Below are 24,254 nucleotides of genomic sequence, written 5' to 3'. Positions count from 1 at the left end.
GGTGTACATCTTACTCGCTCAACAACGGGTTATAATGAAGACAGCAACTAGTGAGGTTATATAGTTTCCATAGTGACTGTCTCATTGAAATGATCTATTTCTGGAATTCCATCAGAGATCACCAGTGTGGTTAGAATGGAAGTGTTCTGCAATCAGGGTTGGCCATCAGCTAACCAGTGAGCAATAGAAGAATTCATTGCCCCAGGAATATTTTTGGGAAAATTAAACCACCTTGCAAATGGCAGGAATATACCAAAATGTGCCTTGATTTACATTTTAATCCCATTTTTTATTGGTAAGTATTACTGAGTCTATCAAACTGTGCTTTAAATGATTATGAATGTGTCATCCTAATTTTATGACCATCCATAAAGTTGTCACCCTTACATTACAATGGAAAGCATTAACTTATGCATTATTGCAGGATTGCTGACAATACCAGAGTAACATATTCTAAGCAAAAGTTTAGATTTCTGAAGCACAATCACTGAATCTTGCTCCAAGGGATCTATAAGACACCATGCCATATATGGCATACACTCCAACAATCACCTGAATGTACCTAATAACATTTTCCAAAGGCATTACTTGGTCAAATTTAACCCAGAAGGTCAAATTACAAAAGACAGTGCATTTGCTACATCTTTGTGACATTTTAATTAGGCACCCCATTTCTGCCAGCCCCAGCCATTTCACTACTTACAGTGCCAGAGCTTATGGGAATTAGATTCCATGGGAACTCTCTCAAAACATCCACTCTTTTCCACCACATAGAAATACTACATGTGTTCACTCTCGGTTTTAATTCTTACTGATCTTCCTTGCTACAGAAATCTCTAGCAGAGCAGCCTAGAAGATGGATAATGAAGCTGAGTGCAAAACACTCTGAAATCGATTTTTACTTTTCTAAAAATCTGTACTTCGCTTAATTTCCTTTTTTTTTTTTAAATCAGAAAATCATAACAAACTAAAGGGGTGCTAAGTGTTGATATCTGTAAAACAACTGGGAGACTGACAATGTAACTAATGCGTCTTACACTATCATTTATGCAATTCAGCCAGCTCTCAGTGCCCAGCTCACCTACAGAGAAATACCCTAAGTTCCCAATGAGTCCAGTGCTGTTTCTTTCCATCTTTGCATTACCTGCAGCCTAAGCTTTTGGATGCACCTTTATTTTGCATTGTACTGAGACAGCACTGCTTTCTCAGCAAAGTACTCACTTCAAATCTTTACAAGGATTTTGAATCATGGGTAGAGCTGCTACACAAGAACATCATTCCTTCCTTACGTCTTACCTCTCTAGGCAGCATGCTGAGTATCTTCTCATTTCTTCTCATTGTATGCAAGAAATGCCTCTTATGCTTCAACTGCTTTTAATGCAGGAAGAAGAAGCTTTGCTCAAAAGGCAAGACACATTTCCTCGCTATGGTAGGAGAGTTATTAACAGTAACAATGACCAAATTCTGGAACTGTGCCACCTTTTTAATTTAGCAGTACATTTCAGTAGGAGGATACCTATGCAGATAGCCATTTGCTTAAACAAAATCCAGTCTTAATGGACTTTCTGATTCAGGATTGCAGTTGTTTCCCCTTGATGACAATGAAGCTCAATGAAACAAATAGGGAATATGTACTGGAAGTAAACACAACCGCTTTTATTTTTAAAATTGGATTGACCTAACCCCATGTTCACCACTTCCTACATATGCCATTTTGCTTAGGGTGTCAGTTCTGTGACACACTTTCTTAAAATTTTGATTCAATCCTCACTAATAAAAGACAGCTGTATTGAAAGAAAGAAAGCTAATAAAAATATGTCTATGTTAGGATTTTATACAGAGGCTATGATCTTAACATATAGTTAAAATTTGAGAAAAGCTGTAAAGGTACTTACCAATTAGATACTAGGTTATATTTTTAATGCACAATAAACCAAATGTTTTTTATAAATAATGTGTCACTGGAAAACTCTTCAGTGAAGAACATAAAGGAAGGAAGGGGAAAGGAAGTTGAGGAAAACCCCCGAACTCCCACATTGTATGGTTCTGCAGACAAAAATCTCCTCTCTCATTAGCTCACCTTTGGCTAGTGATCTCTGTCCTGTTGCATCTGGCACAGCTAGACAATGTGTATCCGGACCTAAAAAAGAGTTTTGGGATCCACCACTGGGTTTGGAAAGCCGGACCTCCTGGCTTTCTGCCGCTTCTCCACAGTCTACTTCTGGCGGCTCATCAGAGTGAATCTGTACGCAGAAAGTTAAAGGCTGATCACCCTCTTCTGTGGCAGAGCTGTTAACTAGGTCAAGCCAGGACTGCCTCTCGGAATAAACCACTTTGGACGTCAAGGAAGAAGATGACTCTTGGGAGTTGAAAGTGCTTTCGGGAGAGGAGAGAGAACAAGATGCTTCACTTGACAGAGTCGAGGTGAAAGAAGACTTCTGCTGATCCTGCTTTCCAGAAACAAACCGGGGGGGGGGGGGGGGGAGAAAAAAGAAAAAATATTTCCAAGTTATTCCTGTTCCTAGGTTCTACACGTTATAGATATGCAGCTGAAATGCTAACTGACCAAAAATTGGTGTAATATAATTAATTATCCATGCAAACAAGCCTGAGGTATGCCAGCCAATCTCCTACAGGGCTGTAACTTCAGAAACTAAGCCACAAGGAAGCCAGAGGTAAAACAGATAAAAACCTGACAATGCCTACAAACAAAAGACCAAGGAAAAATATTGTGTTGAATGTAGCCTTCCATGCTAGGTCTCACACTCACATTCACTCTTTACTTTGTCTTCACTTTATTGGTCTAATCAAGAGTGCAGAAGAGAAACTCTGAATTAGCCATTGAACATGAAGTTGTCTTGAAGCATTCAATAAATCCACCAATGCCATAATGACAGATAGACAGAAATGGGCCCAAGCACTGAAGTAGCTCGACCTTCTCAGCACACAAAGCCATTTTACCTGGTCCATTCAAGGGACTAATCATTCACCAAGGCAAGAAGGCTGACAGGTAATACGACGGCAAGTTAATGGTGGAAAGAAAACACAGACAGCCATGCGGCAGAGGGCAAGAAAAAGGGAATGGTACAAGATTTGTGCTGCTTGTTCACCTGCTAAGATTCATCCCTCAGCACATGAATCTGGAAAGGGACCCAAACTTCACTAGAAAGACATCAGAAATCATTAAGACGTCCCAGAGCCCTCCATACTTTTCACCCTGCCTCAACAAGAGTGAATACAACCAGAGAGGTCCAAGAGACATCTAACAGCCACCATTAGGAGCTAGGAGTTGAATGAAAGAGGGTATGATAGATGTACAATTCCATTTAAAGAAAGGTTGACAGAAAAAACAAAGTTTTGAAAAGTATTTAGCTTCCCAGACAAGCAAATAGATGTCTAGGTCTTTGTCTACAGTAGGCATTTACATTGATTGAGTTGTACTATTATCTGGTCACCAAAAGCAACTTGCACAAGAACTAGCACTAGCCTGCTTCTTAGCCACCAAACACCACTGAAAAGATGAGCCAAGAGAGTCAAATACACAAGTAATACATACACAAACACATAAATATACATACAAATACCCAGAAGGGGATTAACTGATGGTAATAAATAAAGTAATGGAAGACAAGGGGAGACAAAGCCTTATAATGAAGGTCTTAGCAGAAACTATCAGAAATCATGATGAGATCATCATGGTATGAAAGACAGATTTCTTGTATCTGCTGCTGCAGAAATATACTCCTTCTGCAAATCATCTGCTACATGCCAATGCCAGAATCAGAATACGAGACTTGATGGACCACAATTCTGGCAAGTTTATGTTCTCAATACATATGTAGAATAGATCTGTGTAAGGATTAAAACAGATGATAACTAAACTGGAAGTACTGAAAATTACTGAGAAGGTGTTGCTAGGGAAACCCAGACAAGCTGCAAACACAATAAACGGACTAGCCTGGAATACTTATTAATAACCTGGTAAACTAGAAATAAGATGTATTCATATAAACAAAACCAAGAGTGACAAATCTTTGGATTATGATATATAACCTTCTGCAATTCAGTATTGCTGTAATGTATACTACTTCCTTTTTACATTAAAAAAAGCAAAGTAGATTTGCTTTCCTGTGCTTCTGACCTAGCTGTATCATGTAGCTACTAATCAATTCAGAAGAAGAGGAAGACCAATATCAGATTGTGGGTCACTGTTTGTTTGTAGCACTTTCTTCACTTTTGTAAATTTTCAGAGCCATTCCTCCAAGACGGTCCCAAACACGGTGGGACCAGGCTAATTTATATTGCTATTATGAGAAGTACAACATTGTGTTTCAGGTGCATTTTTGTTTTTAAAAAGGAAACCTTCACAAATGCACCCTAAGGCAGAACACAAGGAGATACTGTCATAAAATACATGTATGAGTGATAAAAACACCCTTGGGAACACAGGTGACCTGAAGCATTTCATCTAAGAGTTCCTATCGCAAAGACAAATTGTTGAAGCATTTGTACAGCCAAGCAGAACGACTGAACAGTAAAAGCTCTTGCTCACATGGTGTGGATGGTCTAATTTCAATTATCCAAAGATAGGAAAGGAAGATGTGAGATCTCACCTCTATTTTTCTGGCATTTGTCCAAGCAAAAGAAAGTGCCATTGAAATGAAAACTGTGCCTCACTGAGTGGAATGTATTTTTGTTTTCATTTTCATTGTGTGTTAAATAAAAAAATGTGGGTGAGAATAAAGATGACTGCTAGAATGTGTTTCTCTTTCTCTACATATGTGTTGTGGTTTTTTTTTTTTCTTTGGCATGACAAATGTTTACCTAACTTACTCAAGTGGTTCCTTTTTTGCAATTGCAAGAAGTTTTGCAATCATGCATATAATAATAAATCTCCATTTGGGGACATTTTAAAAAGCAGATGCTTAAGCCAGCAGATCATAAGGATTCCACTGGGGATCAATGAGTCTCTAGGCATTTTTTAGAGAAAAATTACCACCATGAAACACCTCAACTGCTCTTTTGGGACTGCTGCAATCTATTGTCTCAACATAACTGCTGGTTTTTGAACTGTAAATCCATTCACATGTGGAGAAATTAATGCAGCTGGTCAGTTTAACTTTTGTCCTACAGACATTAAAATTTACTTGTTCCTCACTTGCTTTTTTCTTCCACAGTACCCAAAAGCATGCATAAACATAGAAAGCTCATGATTACTACTTTTTTCTTTTTTAAGTTTCAAAATGGTTTGGGTCAGCAGAGAACAGAACAGCAAGTGAAACCTTTGTGCTAGAAGTACAGCAAAATGTTTGCTGCTCTAACACATAACAGAGCTTGCACCTGTGTGGCTATTAGTTTCCAGACTAATAGTTTTCAGTCTGGAGTTGATCTCAAGAAGTTTGGTGACCTTTCTGCTTAAGACAGCATTGGTTTGATTTTCCAAAATGTCCTTAGCTCCTAATTCCTATTTTGCAAAATCCCTTTGGCACTCAGGAGGAAGAAGTGCAACTTTAAAAAAAGATAAAAATAATAAAAAGACATTAACTCCAGACAATGCCTGTGGCATTCATGATGCCGGGTTGGGTTTCCAGGATGAGTGTCTCTTCCAGTAGCAATCTGAAAAGATTCAAGCAGGCCTTCCAAAAGTGGTGTACCCACAGTGTATCAACCCAAATCCATCACGTCTGGAACCTCATAGCTTGGTTCAAAAACTCCACAGTGAATGAACAGGCAACAAGCGATGTTTAACCAGCCTTCCTTGAGATAACCAAGAGCTCCACTCCTAGAACTGGCTTCCCAGTGAAAGCTGTGCTTTCCCAGTCCTCCCAGTGGTTTTCTTGTTCCAGTACTTGTCTAGAACGGGGAGGGGCATTAAACTGGGTATTTAAAAGACAACTGACTTGCAGTCAAACACAGCTCCGATGGTACCTAACTGCTCCCTACCCACCACACAAGCAAGCGGAGCATAGATAAGGCGGACACATGGCAGCTGGAGCTTATTTCAGTAGCCACTTCTGGGGTGAAAAGATGACAACTTTGCTCAGGAGACACTAACCTTTGTCCATGGGGAAAGGGATTTTAAGCTGGGGACGAGGAGAAGGGAAATCAGCTGAGAAAGGTAGAGGCTGGAGGGAAGATAACCTTTAAGGGAAAGGCTGCGGAAGCAGGACCCCTCGGCACATGCACCGTTGCCTGCCTCCCACACGTCCCCTGCTAAAACGTGGAGGCCAGCACTCGAGAAGAGCATATAGGAAGGAGGCAACCGGAGATGGCCTCTGCAGCAACAGGCTGACAAGTAGCAGGAAGCCAGAAAAACAGAAAACTAAAAAACAGCACCTGTTTAAAACTCATCATCTGGAAAAACACAGGCATTCACTCAGAGGTGAGCAGACGGAAAAGACATCTACAGCCTCTTAAAGGCAAGCCACTGAGGTATAAAATTCAAGACATTTCATTATCGGCCCTTGGCCCAGAATAACTCTTGGAGATATATTGCCAAGGTTCCTATTTTCTCCAATATTTATAGCCACTCAGCCACATTTAACTTCCAGTTAATACAGGCAATAAAGAATCACGTTTTACACAGCAGTGAACGCCAGGCACCCCCGAGTGCCGGGCGGATTGTTTTACAGTGATTAACGTTGCACAACTGTTTTCAGGAGAGGAAGTGAAGACTGACTTATCTGACTGAAACAGAAGGGGGCACGTGGGTGACCATGTGACATACGCTCCCAGCTTTACGCCAGCTAATTAAAGATTGCCAGACAGGCAACCCTGTGCATTACATCTCCTTTTATTATTGCCTGTGACCGCGCAAGCTTCTCCAGCTCATCTATATTTTTCAAATTTGTTCCTGCTTCACTGCCTCTGTGGCCACCCCAGCTACTGGATGTCATTTCAGCGTGCCGTACAGGAACCTGTATCACACCAATGAGGCAGCAGATGCTTCTCTTCCATGAGATGCAATGAGACGATTTAGTACTAAGTGTATTCCTGCACACCCCTTGATGTTAACTTTCAGCTGGGGAAGGGAAAGGCTTGAATGCAGGGTTCCTTATTTCAGCTGCATTACTATCCCAAACCAGATTACTCATTTCTAAACACAGACTTAAGTAAACCTTGTATCTTAAAGCACACATAAGGGGAGATGAGATCCCTGGGAAAAGCAACAATATAGAAACAAGATTAATAGGGCGATAAGTGGCTAATAATTAGGCGAGTCAATTTGATTAGGCACATGAGGGTGGATAGTGCTTATTCTACTTTATGAAATGGAGTGAGGCAGGAATATTCTGGATAAATCCTCTACAGCAAGAGAGAAAAATAGTATATATTTTGGGAGGATGCTTATTTTCTTTTTTATAGTCTATTTTTCAGAGGTAGAAGAAAAGAAGCAATTTTATCACTGGAAGAGGAGGCTTCTTTCCCTTCATTTCACTGCCACAAAAGCAGCTTCAAATTCAGCAGTCTTAAGATCAGCTCACTCAAATAAATAAATGCAAAGCTGTTGGATGATGCTACCGGGGTCACAAAAAGAAAGAAGATTTGGGACTGATTAAAAAAAAAGAATAGTATGACAAACTAGGTTATGGCAGTGTGTTAAAAACCTTGTAAAGAAAAGACACAGCGTGTGTAGGAGGTAGAGTGACACTTTCCTTTCTCCAGCAAGATAAATATACCTCCGTCTGAGGGAGCTGTTCTTTGCAGTGCGAGGCTCCCAGCAGTGCAGGCTGCAACGACTGCGTGCTCTGCCACGGGGCAGGGGCAGTCAGTGCATCCTCATTTCACAGGCACACAGGGTGAACATTTCCAGCCGCTGTTTTAGGTTATTCCTCAAAGGTCCACCACCTCAAGAAAGTTTTGTTCCAACTGGCTAGCAACTAGAAATAAGCTAATTGCTGTAATACTTACCAAAGGAGGAGGTGGTGGTTGGGCTGTGTAGGGGGGAGGTGGTGTGTCTGTTATTTCTGGATCATCGTGTTCACTTTCACTGTAGCATTCTGAGGGCAGACATGGAAAATGAGCAAAAACAAAGTGTTAGACCAACACTCATCTATTCCTCGCAGCGCCGTGGTAACCAAAGATCACCAAGTAGGACGTTCTGGGCTGAGGACCACGCTGTAACAACTCAGTGTCTCCTACAGTGAAAATTAACCCACTTGTGGTAATGCTACACTGCTTTATGGCAAACTTTTTTTTTTAAGTCAAAAAATTTCCTAATTTGCTATGGCAGGAAACACTAGGTGGCACTGCTCTAGATAGCTTCACAAATAGGTTTGGGGTGGGGTTTTTTTCTTCCCTTTCCAGCCTTTAAAAGAAAGGCTGCCTCATTTGTGGTATAAGTTAGGGAGACCTATTGCAAGTAGTAGATGCTGTCCCTTAATCTCTGTAACCAGTAAGTTTTCCTGGAGCTAGCAACAGGCATTGGTGTTTTGGCTGCAATTTTGGAGAAAACAGATTGCTTGCATGGTGCTTCGGAAACCATAGAACAGCCTCATGAGAGTCTTCTGTCACCACACGGTAACTCAGATAGGCACGGCATGCAGCATGGCAGCACACGCGCAGAGCTAGTACTAAAAGTAGACACGGTATTCTAGGACTATACACCCAACTTATCTTTCTTTAAAAATAAAAAGCAAGCTCATAGAGCCTCAGTATCTCTTGACATGTGGCAGAGAGGCAGTCTCGTTGTTATTTCTTTCAACTACCTGTGTAGCGATGAAAGCATTTTCTCAGGTGCTTTTAAAAAGTGGATTAAATGAAGTGATAATCATTGATAAAATGAGACACAGAAAAGGGGAGGCAGTAAGTTGCTGGTTCCTATTCTCAGGGCCTGGCTGTAACCACTGGGCAAGATCACTTCCCTCTGCTAAATCTCCCAGCACGCATCAGCCTTTCACATCCAGTCTTTATAGGAGCAAGTGCTTGCATCCTGCCCTGCACCATGTGTGAAGGGTGACAGCGTTCACCCCCACCCAACTGAGCTGGGGACATGAAAGCTTGCAAAGACATGGTCGGAGCTTAATGAGGACACCATGAGTGAGCGCCGAGCGCCACAAAAGCAGAGGCTGCTGCTGTGGTCTCCACGGGAGCCGGCACTCGGCACTGCCTCTCCCTCCGCCAGCTGCACGCAGCAGCTTGTGCTGTCCAAGGGTAGCTGGGGCTCTCGGGTGGAATCAACCCTCCCGCTCTCTCCCCAAGTGGGCAAGGGTTGTTTATGTTCGGGGAGTACTTTGTAAGAGCTGGACTTCATGGGTTCACACCGCTAGAAAGCAGTGTGTTAGCACGGTCTCTGGGAAATCACCTGTAATTATCTTGTCTTTTAACTAAATTAATACCCGCACACTTTCTTTTTGTGCATGTCATTTGGGGGGTTTAATAAGCACAGTGTGAGGGGAACAAAGTTTTAAGAGAGAAGAATTTTACACGCAAGAGAGAGGTTTCCAAGATGTTAACAAAGTGAAACTTAAAAGAGATTCATTACTTTTTCTCCCCATACTGTTTCCAGAACTATAGGGTTTTTTAATAGCATAGCTGCTGTTCTGTTTACTGGAAATATGTGCTGGCACATCTTAGCATAAAGGACTGAGACTGCCTGCAATAAGGCCTATATCAAATTCTAAGGCTGTACTAATGCCTTCTTGAATAACTCTTAGTAAAGAGCTTATTGTTTCTACAGCTCCCCTTTTAGGCACACAGAAGAACTGAAAAAGAACCAACAGCTGTTTCTGATACTCTAAATAGGCAACTGGGGTGGGGGCGGGGGGGGGGGGTTAAAAATGCATAGAAAGTACATGAATACACAAGAACTGGCATACAAGAGCCAAGACCCTCCTGAAGAGTTATGGTGTGTGATACAGAGGGGAGAACCAGGTCAGCAGGAACAGAAGTGACTGTGGGTAATGACAGCGTTTTTCTGAAACACAGTAATGCCTCTGCAAGGGCACGTCCACCCAGGCACATCGGTGGGGTGCTGAACCCACGCTCAAGGCACCTGCTGGAGCACCTGTGACAAAACACGTGTGGAAAGATGAGGAGGTGTTTGACACCAGAATCAGAGTGCCTTTTCCTGAAGGGGAGACAGGCCACCAGCTTCAAAAGCTGAAGAAATCTTGGCTATGTTATGTTTATTGCAGGGTAATTAGATAACTTGTTGCAGAGGTTATTGAGTGGATTATTTTGTAGCTTTCTGTCTTTTTTTTTTTAATTAAGATTAGCAGGCTGTCTCATTTTGAATTGTTTTGTAACTCTCGCCTCAGCCAACACAACTAATACTACTTTTTTTGAGGCTTTAAAAAAAAATGATTTGTTTTCATGTATAGAATTTTGACCATCCTCATCTTCCATCAAACTCCTCCTTTGTGAAAACAGGGACAACATGTTGGGACACTTCTTCCCCTACTACAATTACCATGTGGTACTTGCTACGCAGCCTAGTACTCAACATAGCCCTTTATCCTAATTATCTCAGGCTGTTTTGCTACAAAATTGGGTTCAAAGAGGACACAGGCATTTTGCAGGAATTTAGGGGTATGAGAATGAACAAGTTTCCTGACAAGAAGTAAAGAGGAACCATGAACTGAAAACAAAAATTGATGAGACGTGCTGAATCTCCAGAACTCAGTGGTATCTGTGTTTACCAGCCTAAAGCTGTTTTTAATGGAGCCAGAGTATAAACAGAGCCAGATCAGACTAATCAATAATGGCATTACACGTCCAAAGCCTGGTCATAAACCACGACCTTATTCTGGGAAACAGAAGAAGGGATGCAGGGAGGAGCATTTCAGTGCTTAGACAAAATGGGCTGCGTCACCTAAGTGTTCATACTACTACAAAAAACAGTTTCTTCTTCATAATGCCTGCTCCTTCACAACCTGAGCAGTTCTAAAAAAGGCACTGGATACCAATACTAAAAATGAAGGGTCAAAAGCCCAGAAGAAGATACATATTCCTCAGGTCAGAGTCCATCCCTGGTTTGCTAACATAATACTACCCACAGCGCTTCTCATTCTAAACCAGCTCCCAGCACGTGTCCTCACCAGCAGCTTTTCCAAGCACTCTGGCAGGTGACTTGCTTTGTCCTCTGCCCAGATTTGTGATTCGAGTGCAGGTATCCTCCCACCAAAAAGTTCTGTTAGGTCAGTGTGCAAATTAAGACAATAAATAAATTGCTAGAGGACTTTTAAAATTACTCATTCCACAATTAATTCTTGGGCTTGGCTCTGAAGGAAATTGTAGGCTTCAGTACACCACTAGCATCCCTACCCGACCAGACATTGCTGCTGTTGAAACCCCCAGAAATAGAGGAGACAGTAGGGACAGGTCTACCTTGCACAAGACATTCCCAAGCTAGCAAGCTCCTGGACCGTAGCACAACTCCTGTAATATACCTTACCAACTCCAAACCCAGAGTAGCACAGCTGTTTCCCTTCGCACTTGGTAGGCTTAGCAAGCCAGCAAACTGCCAGAAAGTAGTTACACACCTCTCACCGGATGACTGAGTGTCTCTCAGTGCCACTGTTTCTCACCATTGTTTCTTTTTCTGTGCTTACTCTGTGCTGTGTCAGTGTGGTTTCTCTGACCTCAGTTGGCAGATGGATCCAAGTTGACAATTTAAAAGAAAGAAAAGAGCTGACAAATATTTGGCCAAGCCAAAGCTATGAAGAACATGATGTCGTTACACACTGAAACCACCATCAGGAGCATACCTTCCTCATTCTTCCCGTTGGATGCCTGAGGGTCTACAGCCATCCCCAGCTTACTTAGCCACCTGTGTTTAAAACAGAGGGAATATAGAGTTAGGGATACTTGCATGCTGTTCGGACAGAGTTTTGCCCCTTTCAGATGTGTTCTACGTTCCTACATTTGTTTCCATTAACCTGAAGACTAAATGTCAAACTTTCCTTCTATTTCTTAGAGCATCCTCTAGAAAGGCACCAGTTACCTGAATACTAATATTCCCTGTGGTGAGCAGGACTAGTTGCCTGGGACATCTTTCCCTGATCCTGACAAAAGCACTACTGATGACAAAGGAGTTACATTCATGGAAGCTAAAGGAAAAGTATGTGTGCTATAACACAATGTCAGTGGCTTAGTCCTGCTGTTGAAGTGTCATCTTTCACCTGGGATGAAGCAAGAGGCACAGGAGCCATAGAAGATGATGTCAGCTGCCCTGATCAAAGCCATTGTAGCACAGTCTAAGAATCTAAGCCATTTAAAACTGTACTTTCTGACCATTATATACTGCTTTCTTTAACTCCCTATGTACTTTTGTTTTTAGTAAGTTTCACTTCCTGTGTTGCCTTAAGCTATTAACAGGGTTTTTTCATTTCTCTTCTTAGGTGGCTGCTTTTTTCTAGTGCTAGAAACAATCCCTGGATATACTTTTTGTATATTGTGTTTGCCTGTGGGTCCTTCGGATCTATCCAGGTTTTAAGAAACTAACCACTAAAAAATCTCAAGCCTTTCGGATTAAAACTCAAGGCCTAAATAGGGAATGTATGAAGGGCAGGAATTAAGATTCATAACTCTGAAAAAACATCATGTCTGATCTTGATTCTACTGAAGCAATGGGAAATGTGCTAGTAAGATCAATGTCGAAATAACTGGATTTTTAAACTGTAGTATGAACAATAGAGCCACATAGTTCGAGAAAACTGTCAGTTCTGTAAGAGTGGATTACTGACTTTCTTCTAACAGCTAATCATAACAGAATGATTTTTTAAATAAAAAAATCTAAACAAAAGAAAAGATTTGCTAAAAAATACAGGACTTCATTAACCACAAGGTGAGACAGATCACTAGTAACCATGTGAAACAGGCCAGGTAAGTGCATGCAGCTAGCCAGCACGCGTTTACTTTTCATGTGTGCATGACAATGGCAAATACATGCTAAATTAATGAAGCAAATGACTGTATTAATAAATCCACTGCTGATTTCATAGACATATATGCATGACGAGTTACGAAAGGTCATGATCTGTCGAACATTTAGGCACACCAGTAACTCGACACACGCAAATGCCCCAGTGAGTTCAGTGGAACCATTCACATGCATATGTATTTGTGGGACTGCAGCCAAGAGAACAGATGTCTTTTAGTCTGTTTTGACATATGCGTGAGTATGCATGTACTTTATGTATTAAATGCATGTATTTTATACTTTGCCAAGGAAAACATGATCAGTTACAACAGTGAGGAATTAGTATTAGTGCAGTATAGTGCAAGCTGCTCTAACGCTAGGCTACCTAGCTTTAAGCCAAAATGAAATTTACTCGAGAAGTGGAATTTGAAGAAAATCATTCTGGGGGCATAAGAGCTGGGACACCTGCATAGATTTCAATCACTCACTCACATGAGACTAAACATTTCAAAAGTGTCATTAAGACACTGAGAATTTCCAGCTGGGCTCCAAACTCACCAAGTTAGCACTCGCCAACATCCTCCATTAGCTCTAATTTTCCTTTTCCTTCTCCCTACATCCTTCCCTCTCTTCTCTCTCAAGCAGGGTTACTCTCTCTGCAGAAATATTCCTGTCCAACAGTCCCTCATTCTCAGTCATCCTCAGCCCATCTGCCTCAAGAAATTCTCACTCTGTTCAGGAGCTCTGTAGGAAACGCAGCGATGCAGAAATGGATGGTTGTCTCCCCACCAGTATGCTCTGTGCTGCTCCAAGTTGCAAAGGGCAACACGTTCTTTCCATCTGTACCTACTTGTATGCATCTATAGAGTACAGATTTATGAATATATATGTACATACACTACTGTAGTATCGTACATTTCTGTATCTATAGCCCTTTCGGAAGGTCACACACGTTCTCTCAACCTCTATACTTTTCTGTTCTGATAAATATGTATGAGGTCTCCTGTTTATGGAGGGAAAGAACAGTCAATGCCCTGTGAAGAAGCTCGCAAAGGTCACCGGCAGACCCATGATTAAAATCCTGACCTGACTTTCATAGGAGCTTTCTTGCCATTTAAGTTGTACTGCTTTGTATCTGGTATTTGGCCATTTAATGCAATAGCATTGTGAACAGACTGCAACTGGAAGTAAAAAAGACAAATAAGATACGAGATGTACCTAAATCAGCCAAAACTGGATCAATAGCAAGTAATATCTATTTCTGATAGCCCAGTGGTTTCTAAAATGGCAGTTTCATACCCATTTTTACTTCTTGCATTAAAAGGTGCATGAATGAATTATTGTTCTTACAGACATTTGTGGAAAGAAAATTTCTGATCTGTCATGAGGATTACATTACTGCAACATAGTTTGGCGGTTAAATAAATGCTTACTTACATTAAAGAAACAGCCCTTTCTATACTTTTAACCCTCCTTGTTAACTGACATGCTACTCTGAAAGCAGACAATATTATCTTCTAGTCCTAGATCACTTCTGGGACAAAACTATATTAAGCTTTTCCTTCTCTTTCCTTTCTTCCCTCACTTCTCCCAAGGTGATGAACTTGTTATCAAATCTTTGCACCTCTCTAACGGAAAGGGATTTATACCAGCAAATGTCGGGAAGATTAGTATCAAAATCAGGCTAATAATGCGATTCTGATTTCAACTGTCATTAGTGAACAAATAGCAGTATTTTACTTCTATACAATGACCAGGAAACAAAACAGACTCAGTAATTCTCCGAATAACTTTGTCAACAACCACTTGACAGTGAGAGAATGAACTTTCAAAGGGTGTTCTCGGCCATGAGACAGGATGAAGCATGGCCAGTCGTCCTACTTACGTGTTCATTTCCAGAACATTTTCTGCCGCAAAATAAAATGTCTTGATCTGTGGGTGGCTGATCTTAATAGCACTTTAAGAAAAGAAAAATAGGAGAGATGTGAAAAAAACTAGTTTATATAAGAAAAGAAAAAAATAGCTGAATGAATTATTTAAAATATTTATTCACTCCACTATATTAATCCAGATCAGCTTATCCATCCATATAGCTCTTGCCTTAAAACTTCAGTCTATTTTAGCTCATTTGCTAGGCCACATATTATTCAGAGGGTATAAACTACAGGAACTAAAGAGGAAGGAATGAAGAATAAAACAAAAAGACCTTCATTATGCCATTACATAATTCAGTTGTGTGCCCACATCTCGAATACTGTGTGCAGCTTTGCTTCCCCCAGCTCAGAAAAGCACAGTAAACCTGGAAAGGTTCAGAGAAAGCACCAGGGGTGACCCAAGGTATGGAACAGCTTCCGTGAGTGATTAATCAGGCTTAGACCCCACAGCATAGAAAACCGATGGTTGAGAGAAGGGAGATATAATACAATAAAGTCACGAGTGGCACGCAGCGGGTGAATAGGCACTGACTCTTCACTGTCTTTTCCAAGACAAGTTTTAGGAGGTACCAAAGAGGCAACTAGGCGGCAGGTTTGAAACAAAGAAAATGGAGGTAGTCCCTTGGCATGCCAATAGTTACCTGTTGGTCTCAGCCCCAGACTACGCTTTAGTTGAATAGCCATCCGTAAGACTTTTCAGAGGGTTTTTTTTCCTAACACATACCCTCCGATCCTGAGGCTGTGTGGCTCCCCTCTTTTGTTCGTCATTAGGTGACTGCCTCTGTCCTGTGGAAGCACACAGGATTTGACTGGGCCCCAGCAGCCCTGGTCACTCCTCACAGTTCTCCTAACTTACCACATCCCAAATAAGTGATGAGCACGTGTTTTCCTCCCAGTCACTGACAGCCAACAGCTGCAGAAGTGAAGGGCAACATTTTCTCATGGTCCTGTACTATGTGACTCAAGCTTTCCACTGAGAAAACAAAATGGAGCTCCCCATATTCAAAATAGCTGTCCCCTTTCTTTGGAGGAGTCGAGCTCACAGTTAGTCTCAAGAACACCTACAGCTAATGTCAGCGTGAGACCCGCACAGAAGAACAAAGGCTTTCTCTTGAGGGACAGAATAAAAACCATGCTGAGCTTTATAACTTTGAACAGGAGCAACACCCCTCCAAACCTTCGAAGTGTACTCAGAAGCAGCTGGAAGTCAGTGCTGCATATGGAGTTTGGAGAGAATATTTTGAAATTTGTACCCTGCTAAACAAAGTTGCACCACAGCAGCCTAAAGAATAATCCCAACCCGGAGGGAAGCAGCATTACTTGCACCACTGTTGACCTCCCCGCCTAAGAGAAGGTATCTAAGATAGAATACAACTTACTCATAGTCAGTGAACAAAGAGAAGAAAAAAAAGAAGCATTTGGCATACTGATCTACTTTTTTATTTGTAGTTTTAACAGAGCACATCTGGCAGAGAATTTTCAAAAATATTTTTGCAATATGGTTTTCTTTCAGTAGCTGAATTAATATCTCATTATTTATACAACACAGAAGAGCTACCCACAGCTTCATTGTCAGACACTACTGAGATTCAATTCCTTGCAACGTTGTAAAAATCATGCAAAACTAGGGGCAAGAGATAAACTTACTGCTTTTTTTTGCATTCAATTGCTCGGTCCACACTGAAATCTGGAAGTCTGATGAATCCTTCTGCTTTTTCGGCCTGCAATAAAAAAAAAAAAAATTAAAAATCACCACATCAACCATTTGGTAAACTACCAGACTCCAATGCTCAATGATATTTAACATGCAAGTACTTGTTTTTGACAGCTTTTTTATAGTGTGAAACTATATGCTTGTCACCACGGGGACAGATTAACACCCAATGTTTTGGCTGATATTTGGGAACAAGAAATATTCCTACACCAGCTACTCTTTGTGCAAGTCCTGGATGCTAGAAAGCCACCACTCCTGTCTGCAAGTGGCAGAGTGTGAGCATAGGATTTGTTGTATGCTTCCAAACATCAAAGCGCCTGAAAGAGGAAGGATCCTCAACTCCTACAACAGTGCTGAGGTACATTCCCTCCTCACCGACAGCATTTCTGTCAGAGCACCCTTACCTAAGATTCACGAGTAAGTCATAAGCCTAGTCCAGAGTCTGAAATTGTCAAGGGCAAAATTTAGGTTTGGATCAACCAGGACTAAAAACAGCAGGAAGGTGGAGGAACCTGATTCCTTTGCAGCCATCAGTGATCACGCAACTTCTTTTGACAAAGAGACCAGACACGCTTTGTGCATAGACCACAGAAAATGAAACTACTCAACCTCAGCTCTAAAAACTCTCAAAAGAGGTGGATGACACAAGAGAGAACGAATAAGGGTTATATTATCCATTCAGGTCTGGATGTTACATACAATCTCAAAGGTTCCATTATACAGCATGCATGTGCGTTACACAGATGCGTAACAGCATCATATACAATGATCTATGTATATTTGAAAATTACGTGTCTATAGCGATGGGAATTCAAACGTGACCCAAAATGATCCCAGGCAGAGATGGAGGAGGGTCTCCCCTGGGTAACTGTAACATGGACCGTTTTGTAGGGTAACCTATATACGCCTGTACATGAGCAAGGCAGAGGCAATTCGGGCTGCTCCCACGCCAGGAGGTGAAACGGTGCAAAGGGATGGTCCCATGCAACTTAGCTCTGTTGTTAAACACTGCAAACCAGCCTCAAGTGGCTTTGGCCACCCACCTATCACTCCCCCCAGAAATTTGCAGGCATGGTACAGGAGGTAGCAAAAGCCAGGCAGACATTTACAGTACACTGTTTACATGCAGTCACCCTTTTCTGGATGGGAGAGGGTTTACTGAGCATTGGCATCTCTGTTCTGGGTCAGCTGTACTCTGTGTCAGAGAGTGGCTCCAGCAAAACTGAAGTTACCAGTTAGCCTCAAATCCCTGTTCTTGCTGCCTGCAGCTGAAACGTCTTCCTTTAGTACATCTATCTACATTCACCTGATCAGCCGCAAGAAGACTAGGACTGCTCCTAAGAGGAGCAATAATGTAGACAAAAGTCTGTAGCACATAATGTCAGAAAAAACTGTACTTTCCAAAATACAGAAAGCGTTCATTCCTGAATCACTTTTTTGCTGCTCCCAGCCCTTATTCCTGGGCACATTAAAATTCTGAAAACGTACACTGAGTTAAAGCAGGTAAAATATACACAATTACAAAGACAGAGGATAAATGAAGATAACTGACAGCATCTCAAGTCACATTATGCATGAATATGAAGAGACTATAAAAAGATGTTCATCGAGACAAGTCTTTGAGCTTTAATGCTTGGAAGCATGAATCTCTGAGAACTGAAATATGGATACAGAATGCATTTTTCAGTGGGTGGCTTCCCCGCACCTCTGCATATCTGTTCTTTGGTGTACAATAAATCATGGCATAACCATCATTCCTGCAGTTTACAGGTATTAAATATTCATATGAGAGGTTTACATTTTGCATCTTCACCAGTAAATGGTTTTGCTTGCTCCAGGACCAAAAAAAAAAAAAAAAAAAAAAAGTGGTAGAAGGGTTTTTTATTGTTATTTTATTTCAGTACAGAAGAAAAAATTATATTCATTAGCATCTGGGCTGAAAAAACCCTTGATTTTGCAATGTGGCTTCATTTGTACATAAATGTGCTTATTTGTGGTTGTGGGGTTTTAACTTTCTCTGATTAAATTTGTAGCTGTCAAACTTGTTTAGACCCTGGCTTGGGGAGCTTTTGTTTCCATTCCACAGGCTGGAATTTAGTGAGACTAAACTCATTGAGACAAAATAACAATTAACTAAAGAAAAAAAGTAACAAAATTTTTATAAAGGTTTTTTTAAATGTATAGTTCAGTCAGTTAGACCTTGAGCTAGTATTTCCATCCCAGATCCATAGTACACTAAGTATATAGGGATGAGCAAATGAGTAGGGGTGAGTAAAGGAGGAGATCTATTAATGGACTGCATTGCACTAAAGACAGGGAATATACTATCCTGAATTTCTGTACAAAAAAGAGTGGTCACTTACTAGAACAGGTGCAGCAAGAACACTGAAATTCCTGTTTGGTTCCCAAGACCAGTCTAAGAACACCGGAGACCAACCTCAAAAAAGCAGTTCATGGGGTATCAAAGCCATTATTACATACGTTGCTGGATGAGAAACGTATACAATGCCAGTTATTTCTCTGCAGCATCAATCAATTAGCCCAGTTTAAAAAAAAGAAAAAAATTAAAACCCTGTAAAAAGAAATATACCCAGGTACCTTCTCACCCACACACCAATAAATCCATGGCCTGAGCTAGGTAAACCATCAGGTGGGTGAGTGAGTGACTAGGGTTTGGGGCGGTTTTTGGCCCTACAGGTTACGACTGCAATCACAGCTCAGCCAGTTTGGTGCAGTAGCCATTGGTCTAGACTGCATCCTATAAATTGCTTAGGGTGCTGCACAGACATTCATGAGAAGATTAAGTCCATGCAATGCTATTAGATACGTCACTGTCTCTGCTGTCAATTCAGTTTTACTTTATACAAATATTTGATCATTTCAGATTTTGTATTGGGCTACTGAATTATCAGGATCTGGTAAGCCAGCGTGGGGACACTCACCTGGAGTGCTTCCACCCATGCAGAGATAGAACTTGGACTTGAACCACTGACATATCCAACGAGCATCTAAATTAGAGGAATACTCTCTAAATTGCTAATGGAAATAGGTCTGTAGGCTTTAATTTCAGTAATTTACATTTACCAGTTTTACAACAGAGAAATCTCCAGACTTCTTATGCAGTATTTGACATGTTCCAGTTGGTAATAGATTATGTTCAATGCAGTCAGGTTTTATATGAATTCTGTCAGTGATTTCACATTTGCTCATTTATAAGAAAAGGTTAACATTTCATTTTATGTATGAGTGAAAGGAAGGAGGATAATGGTGTGAATTTTAGGAACCACATCTCCTTTTTTTTTTTTTTTAAATGGTACACATCTCAGATGTGCCATCTATGTAACAGAAAACAGGGGTTTGATGGGTATGTAGTTCCATAATGATCAGAAAAAGGAGGAAAAAAAGGAAAACAAAACATACCAGTAAAACCTTATGACCATTATTACAGTCAGCAAATAGAATTCCAAATAAACATCAGGAACAGAACATGTGGAAGTCATCTTTTCAGCCATTCTTGGGATAAAAATGACATTTTAAAACATTAAAAGTGTATAGAAGTTCTAAATGTTTTCTTTTCTGCAAAATGTTATCTTTAATGTGACTTTAAGCATGGTATTATTTAACACACACGTTTCACTCAACTTTCCTCGAGATTTTATTGCAATGCTGTAAAATAGCCCTAAAAAAACTCAGATTAAAAGAACCTTGACCTGTTTCCTATTTAATCAGGATGTTTAAAAGAATAAGCTGTTATCTCTTGTGGTTTTTATGCAGGTTAGCCTAACATACAAGTCTGCACTTTTTGCTATGCCCAATTGTAGGAAAATCATTTCAATAATAACAGTCTCTGCAAATGCTTGAGGCAAAAAAGGAAGTAACCACTTTTTCACAGAAAACACTTTTCACTCAAAAAAAATTTCAAACATATTTATGAAACGTAATGCATGAATCCAATGAAAGAGGCTAATGTCTTTTTTAGCTTGCCTCAATACATTGTCTAAATTTTGTGGCTTTAGGAGAATTAGTAAATCATTTAATAGTCTTTTTTTCAAGATTTGAAGTGAACATAATGGTGCAGAAAGATTTTTAAAAAATAGTGCTGTAAAGCAAAAATATCTAGTTATTGTGGAACAGCTCCAATCTGCAATTCAGGGTACTCCTGATGGCTTCATCACAGTGTTTCAGCACTGCCCCCAGAAGACCCGGGAGCAGTTCAGTCCTCAAGCCTTTTTAGTCTTTTTTCTCTCTGCCAAGTACACCAGTGAGGCAACCTATAGAACTGTGAAAAATTTGTGTAACATATTGGACCAGAGGTCCCCAAAGCCCTCAGCACAATCAACTGACATCAGTGACTTTTTATCATTCATGTAAGCAGCAACTATAACTCAAAGGTGAAAGGTTTCTGTTTTAAAAGACTGTAATTATACAGCTCCTGGCAAAGCTGTTGGAGTGAGGACCAATTTAAATGCAGTGAACAGGGAAAAAAACCCCAAAGATAAATAGTGACAGTAGATCACAGCCTGCAACCCTTTGATTTTATATTTACTTTTCTTTTCAGCTGAATCCCCATGACAACCATCATTAACACATCCTGCAAAACTGTATTTCAGCTCTACTTGGAAAACCAGCCGAGCTATCCTAAAGGCCCACAAGACAGAGGTGTTTAGTCCTCTGTCCCTTTCCAGTCAACACTATCCAACATAGCCTCAACAAGCACAAGGAGCCAGGAGCCGGGGATTACATGTGACAGTCTTCCCCCTCTACCCCTCTTTGTATGCAGGAGCACTGATTCCCTCCAGGGTTTCAGTATGAGAACTGTAACTGCTAAAGGGGCAGGCAGGATGACACGCTGTCCTCCTTAAACACTTGTCTTCAAGGCAGCTGCCTACAGAGAACAGTACTCGAGAGAGGGAACCAAACACTAACGAAGAGCAGTTGTCCAAGGAGCCTCATGCTCCTGAATGCACCCAGAAAGTGTGGCTGCTCACATTCATTGTCTGACATTTTCTGTGATTCTGTTGCAAAACCAACCCTTCCGTGTTCCTGCCTAGTCCAAACAGCTTCCCCTCCCCAGGATGGGGGTGCGTCCATGCTGCAAACAAAAGTTTACCTGCCTCATGTGGTACCCAAGTTTTATAGAAAGAGCAAGTGTACGTGGGAAGAGGTTTCAGGGCAGTCTACCCAAGCCTGCTGAGACCACCGGGGCCCTAATTTCACCACTCCCAGTACCTCAGCTAGTGGTCGAAAGCTAATTTGGATTTGCTTGTGTGCTCTGGTTTGCTTTCAGTGAAGGAGAAGCTTGACACTCGGAGTGTCTGATCTGCTGTTGCTGACCCTTCTCAGCATTTTATTATTTTTTCTCTTTTGAGCTGTGCATTTTATGTTAAATTGAAGGAGCTACTGTCTGCAAATGTCACCACAAGTGTCCTGTATCTCCCCCAATCTGCCTCGTGCAAGGCCCAGAACCAGAGTGGCTTCAAGGCAAATTAAATCAGAGCAACAGAAACATCCAGAGCTTTGGAGGCGCCTGAAGACAGACTTCACCGAGAACATGATGTCAGCTGAGGTTACCTACCCAAATCCGGGACACCACACATTCCCGTACAAATTCCACCCACTCCTTATTTTCTCCATCTCCATTAGAAAAAAGGTTAGGTCCAGGACCCTGTTGCTATGCTACAGTTGCCGGTGTCTGGTTGACTGTGGTTTCCAAACAGCCGTGAACAAAACACGCTCGTTACTCACAAGAACACAACTGGTCAGGCAGAGCTACAGGCAGCCAGCGTGCCGCGGTTCCTTCCACCTCAGCCCCGCTCCTCCACCACCACCTCTCGCTTCAGCCTTGAAGAGGGCCTGTCATGGGAAGCCTCGGGCGCCTGAGGAGCAGGACTCCTCTCTCAACACAACTGTGAACTTAAGATTGTCATCTTGGATGGCCTGTTGGGGCCGAGGATTAACTCCACTGAAGGCAGTGGAAGTGCAGGCAGTATTAAAGCCAGGCCAGATACAGAAGTAGAAAGAAATATCAAGCAAGCCAGTGAATATGTCACTGCTATTTCTGCTTCATCAATCTAGAGGTGAAAATATCTGTGAAAACGCAACGGGTCTAGTTCATCTCAGATAGGACTCTGAGCATGGCTCTGGTCTCATCAATTGAAGTAAGCAGATCTTAGCAAAGGACACCTCCCCTCCTTCCCACAACCCCTACTTACTGCCATTCTGCAGATGTTGCCTGAATCTACAATCATGCAGAGGTTGCACTTTAAGTTGTCCAGAGAAACCTCAGGTTTTTAATGCAAAATAGTGTGCAAAAGTCAGCAGAAGTTGAAAGTAAAGATGTGCTATCAGCTAGCGTGTTTACAAGAAGAACTGTGATAGGTGAGAAGTCAGGGCTGACATAAGCCAAGAGTGTTTTGAAGCCATATGATCTCTTTAGAGTATATGAAATAAACTGGAATGAGGCTGCCACCAGTTTTCAGCCTTGTTCATTTTGGGTCATCAGTGACAGCAGGAGAGCAGGCAGGAAACAAAAGGATGAGTTCACCCAAATGGCAAATGCTATCTAGTAGAACCGGGATCAGCATGACCATGGCTTCTCTGGATCCCAGGAGAGGAATTTAGCCAGGCCACAACAAGTAAAGGAACTGGACAACTTTGGTCCTCTCCCCCACCACCCTTCTCCTCCCAGAATGCAAAATTTGCCTAGTCTTGCCTCATTTTATTTCCTCCCAACTTCATGTCAGCCAGCCAGCTCACTTTTCTTAACGCTGCTTGGCCATAAGTACAGCTGCAAGCAGTGATTTAGAATAGTCCATGCTAATAAGGGTTTGCAGGGTATTAATGCCACTGATGAGTATATCTTCCAGGCCATGTCTTTCAAGCAGAAATATTCCAAGCACTGGAAAAACAAAGCCTTTTCTTTTTATTTTAATCTACTTTTGCTATTGCTTTACTTTCTTTCTCTTTCTCTCAGACATGTATTTGACTTGGTCTTGAAAGGAAGCTAAATCAGACTACCACAACACCAGAAAAAAACAACAGCCCAAGACCAGCAGAGTTGATGTCACTTTTCCCAAAAAAAGAATAGCTAATACCATCTTTAAATGCCATTTAAGAAAGGTCAAAGTTTTTATTCTGTTAAAAAAACCCCAACGCTGTACCCACAGGGAGGGAGAATGTGAAATACTCTTTACATGAGTAAAGTTTTGTTTAGGGTTTGGGGGGGGAATTTATGGTTTAAACTATTTTATTTGTAATTTGAATGAAACAGCAAGATTTTTAATGGGGATTACTGCAACAGAAATAAACAAGTGGAAACAATCCCAGATTGCATTTAAATTCTTAAAATGTTCTAAGAATTAATAAGGGTTGCTTTAATCTTTCATCCTTTGCTGGGCCTGGGAGATGCTGATTTCCAGAGCAGTCCATTTGCATTTAGGAAACCTGATGCCCATCCACAATTCCACACTGAAGCTACTCAGTTTCAACCTATGTTGTTGCTGGCATCTCCTAATCTTCTGCACACCCCAGTTCTGGGCTGTCAGTCCATCATTTGAACGGGATAGGAGCTGTTTTAGAGGTAGCAGTGCAAGAGAGCAAAGTGAAGACATAATTATGTCTGAATCTTCCTAGGATGGGCAAGACACAGTCAAGCCGAGCTGTAGCAAACAGCCTGGAGTAAAGCCAGCTGTTCCCTAGGACTCACTGCTTCTTTGCACGCAGCCATAACCTTTCATTAAAAGGG

At 41.3% G+C, this 24,254-nt stretch overlaps 1 protein-coding gene across 2 annotated transcripts in view; it reads right to left on the bottom strand.

Annotated features, from left to right (window-relative positions):
- IPCEF1 (interaction protein for cytohesin exchange factors 1) overlaps positions 1-24,254 on the bottom strand; it is a 47,142-nt gene that overhangs the window by 15,289 nt on the left and 7,599 nt on the right. The window contains exons 4-8 of one of the 2 annotated variants that reach the window (XM_075498957.1): positions 16,444-16,517; positions 14,748-14,819; positions 11,709-11,770; positions 7,912-8,000; positions 2,081-2,450 (exon numbers count right to left, since the gene is read on the bottom strand). In XM_075498957.1, the coding sequence (XP_075355072.1) occupies positions 2,081-2,450; positions 7,912-8,000; positions 11,709-11,770; positions 14,748-14,819; positions 16,444-16,517 (667 nt within the window). The remainder of the gene's footprint in view (positions 1-2,080; positions 2,451-7,911; positions 8,001-11,708; positions 11,771-14,747; positions 14,820-16,443; positions 16,518-24,254) is intronic. The other variant, XM_075498958.1, reaches the window with a different exon arrangement.

The sequence above is a fragment of the Mycteria americana genome, chromosome 3 (assembly GCF_035582795.1).
Source record: "Mycteria americana isolate JAX WOST 10 ecotype Jacksonville Zoo and Gardens chromosome 3, USCA_MyAme_1.0, whole genome shotgun sequence".
Taxonomy (NCBI): domain Eukaryota; kingdom Metazoa; phylum Chordata; class Aves; order Ciconiiformes; family Ciconiidae; genus Mycteria; species Mycteria americana.
Note: the sequence above shows the minus strand (reverse complement) of the source record. Positions and strands in the feature narration are given on the sequence as shown.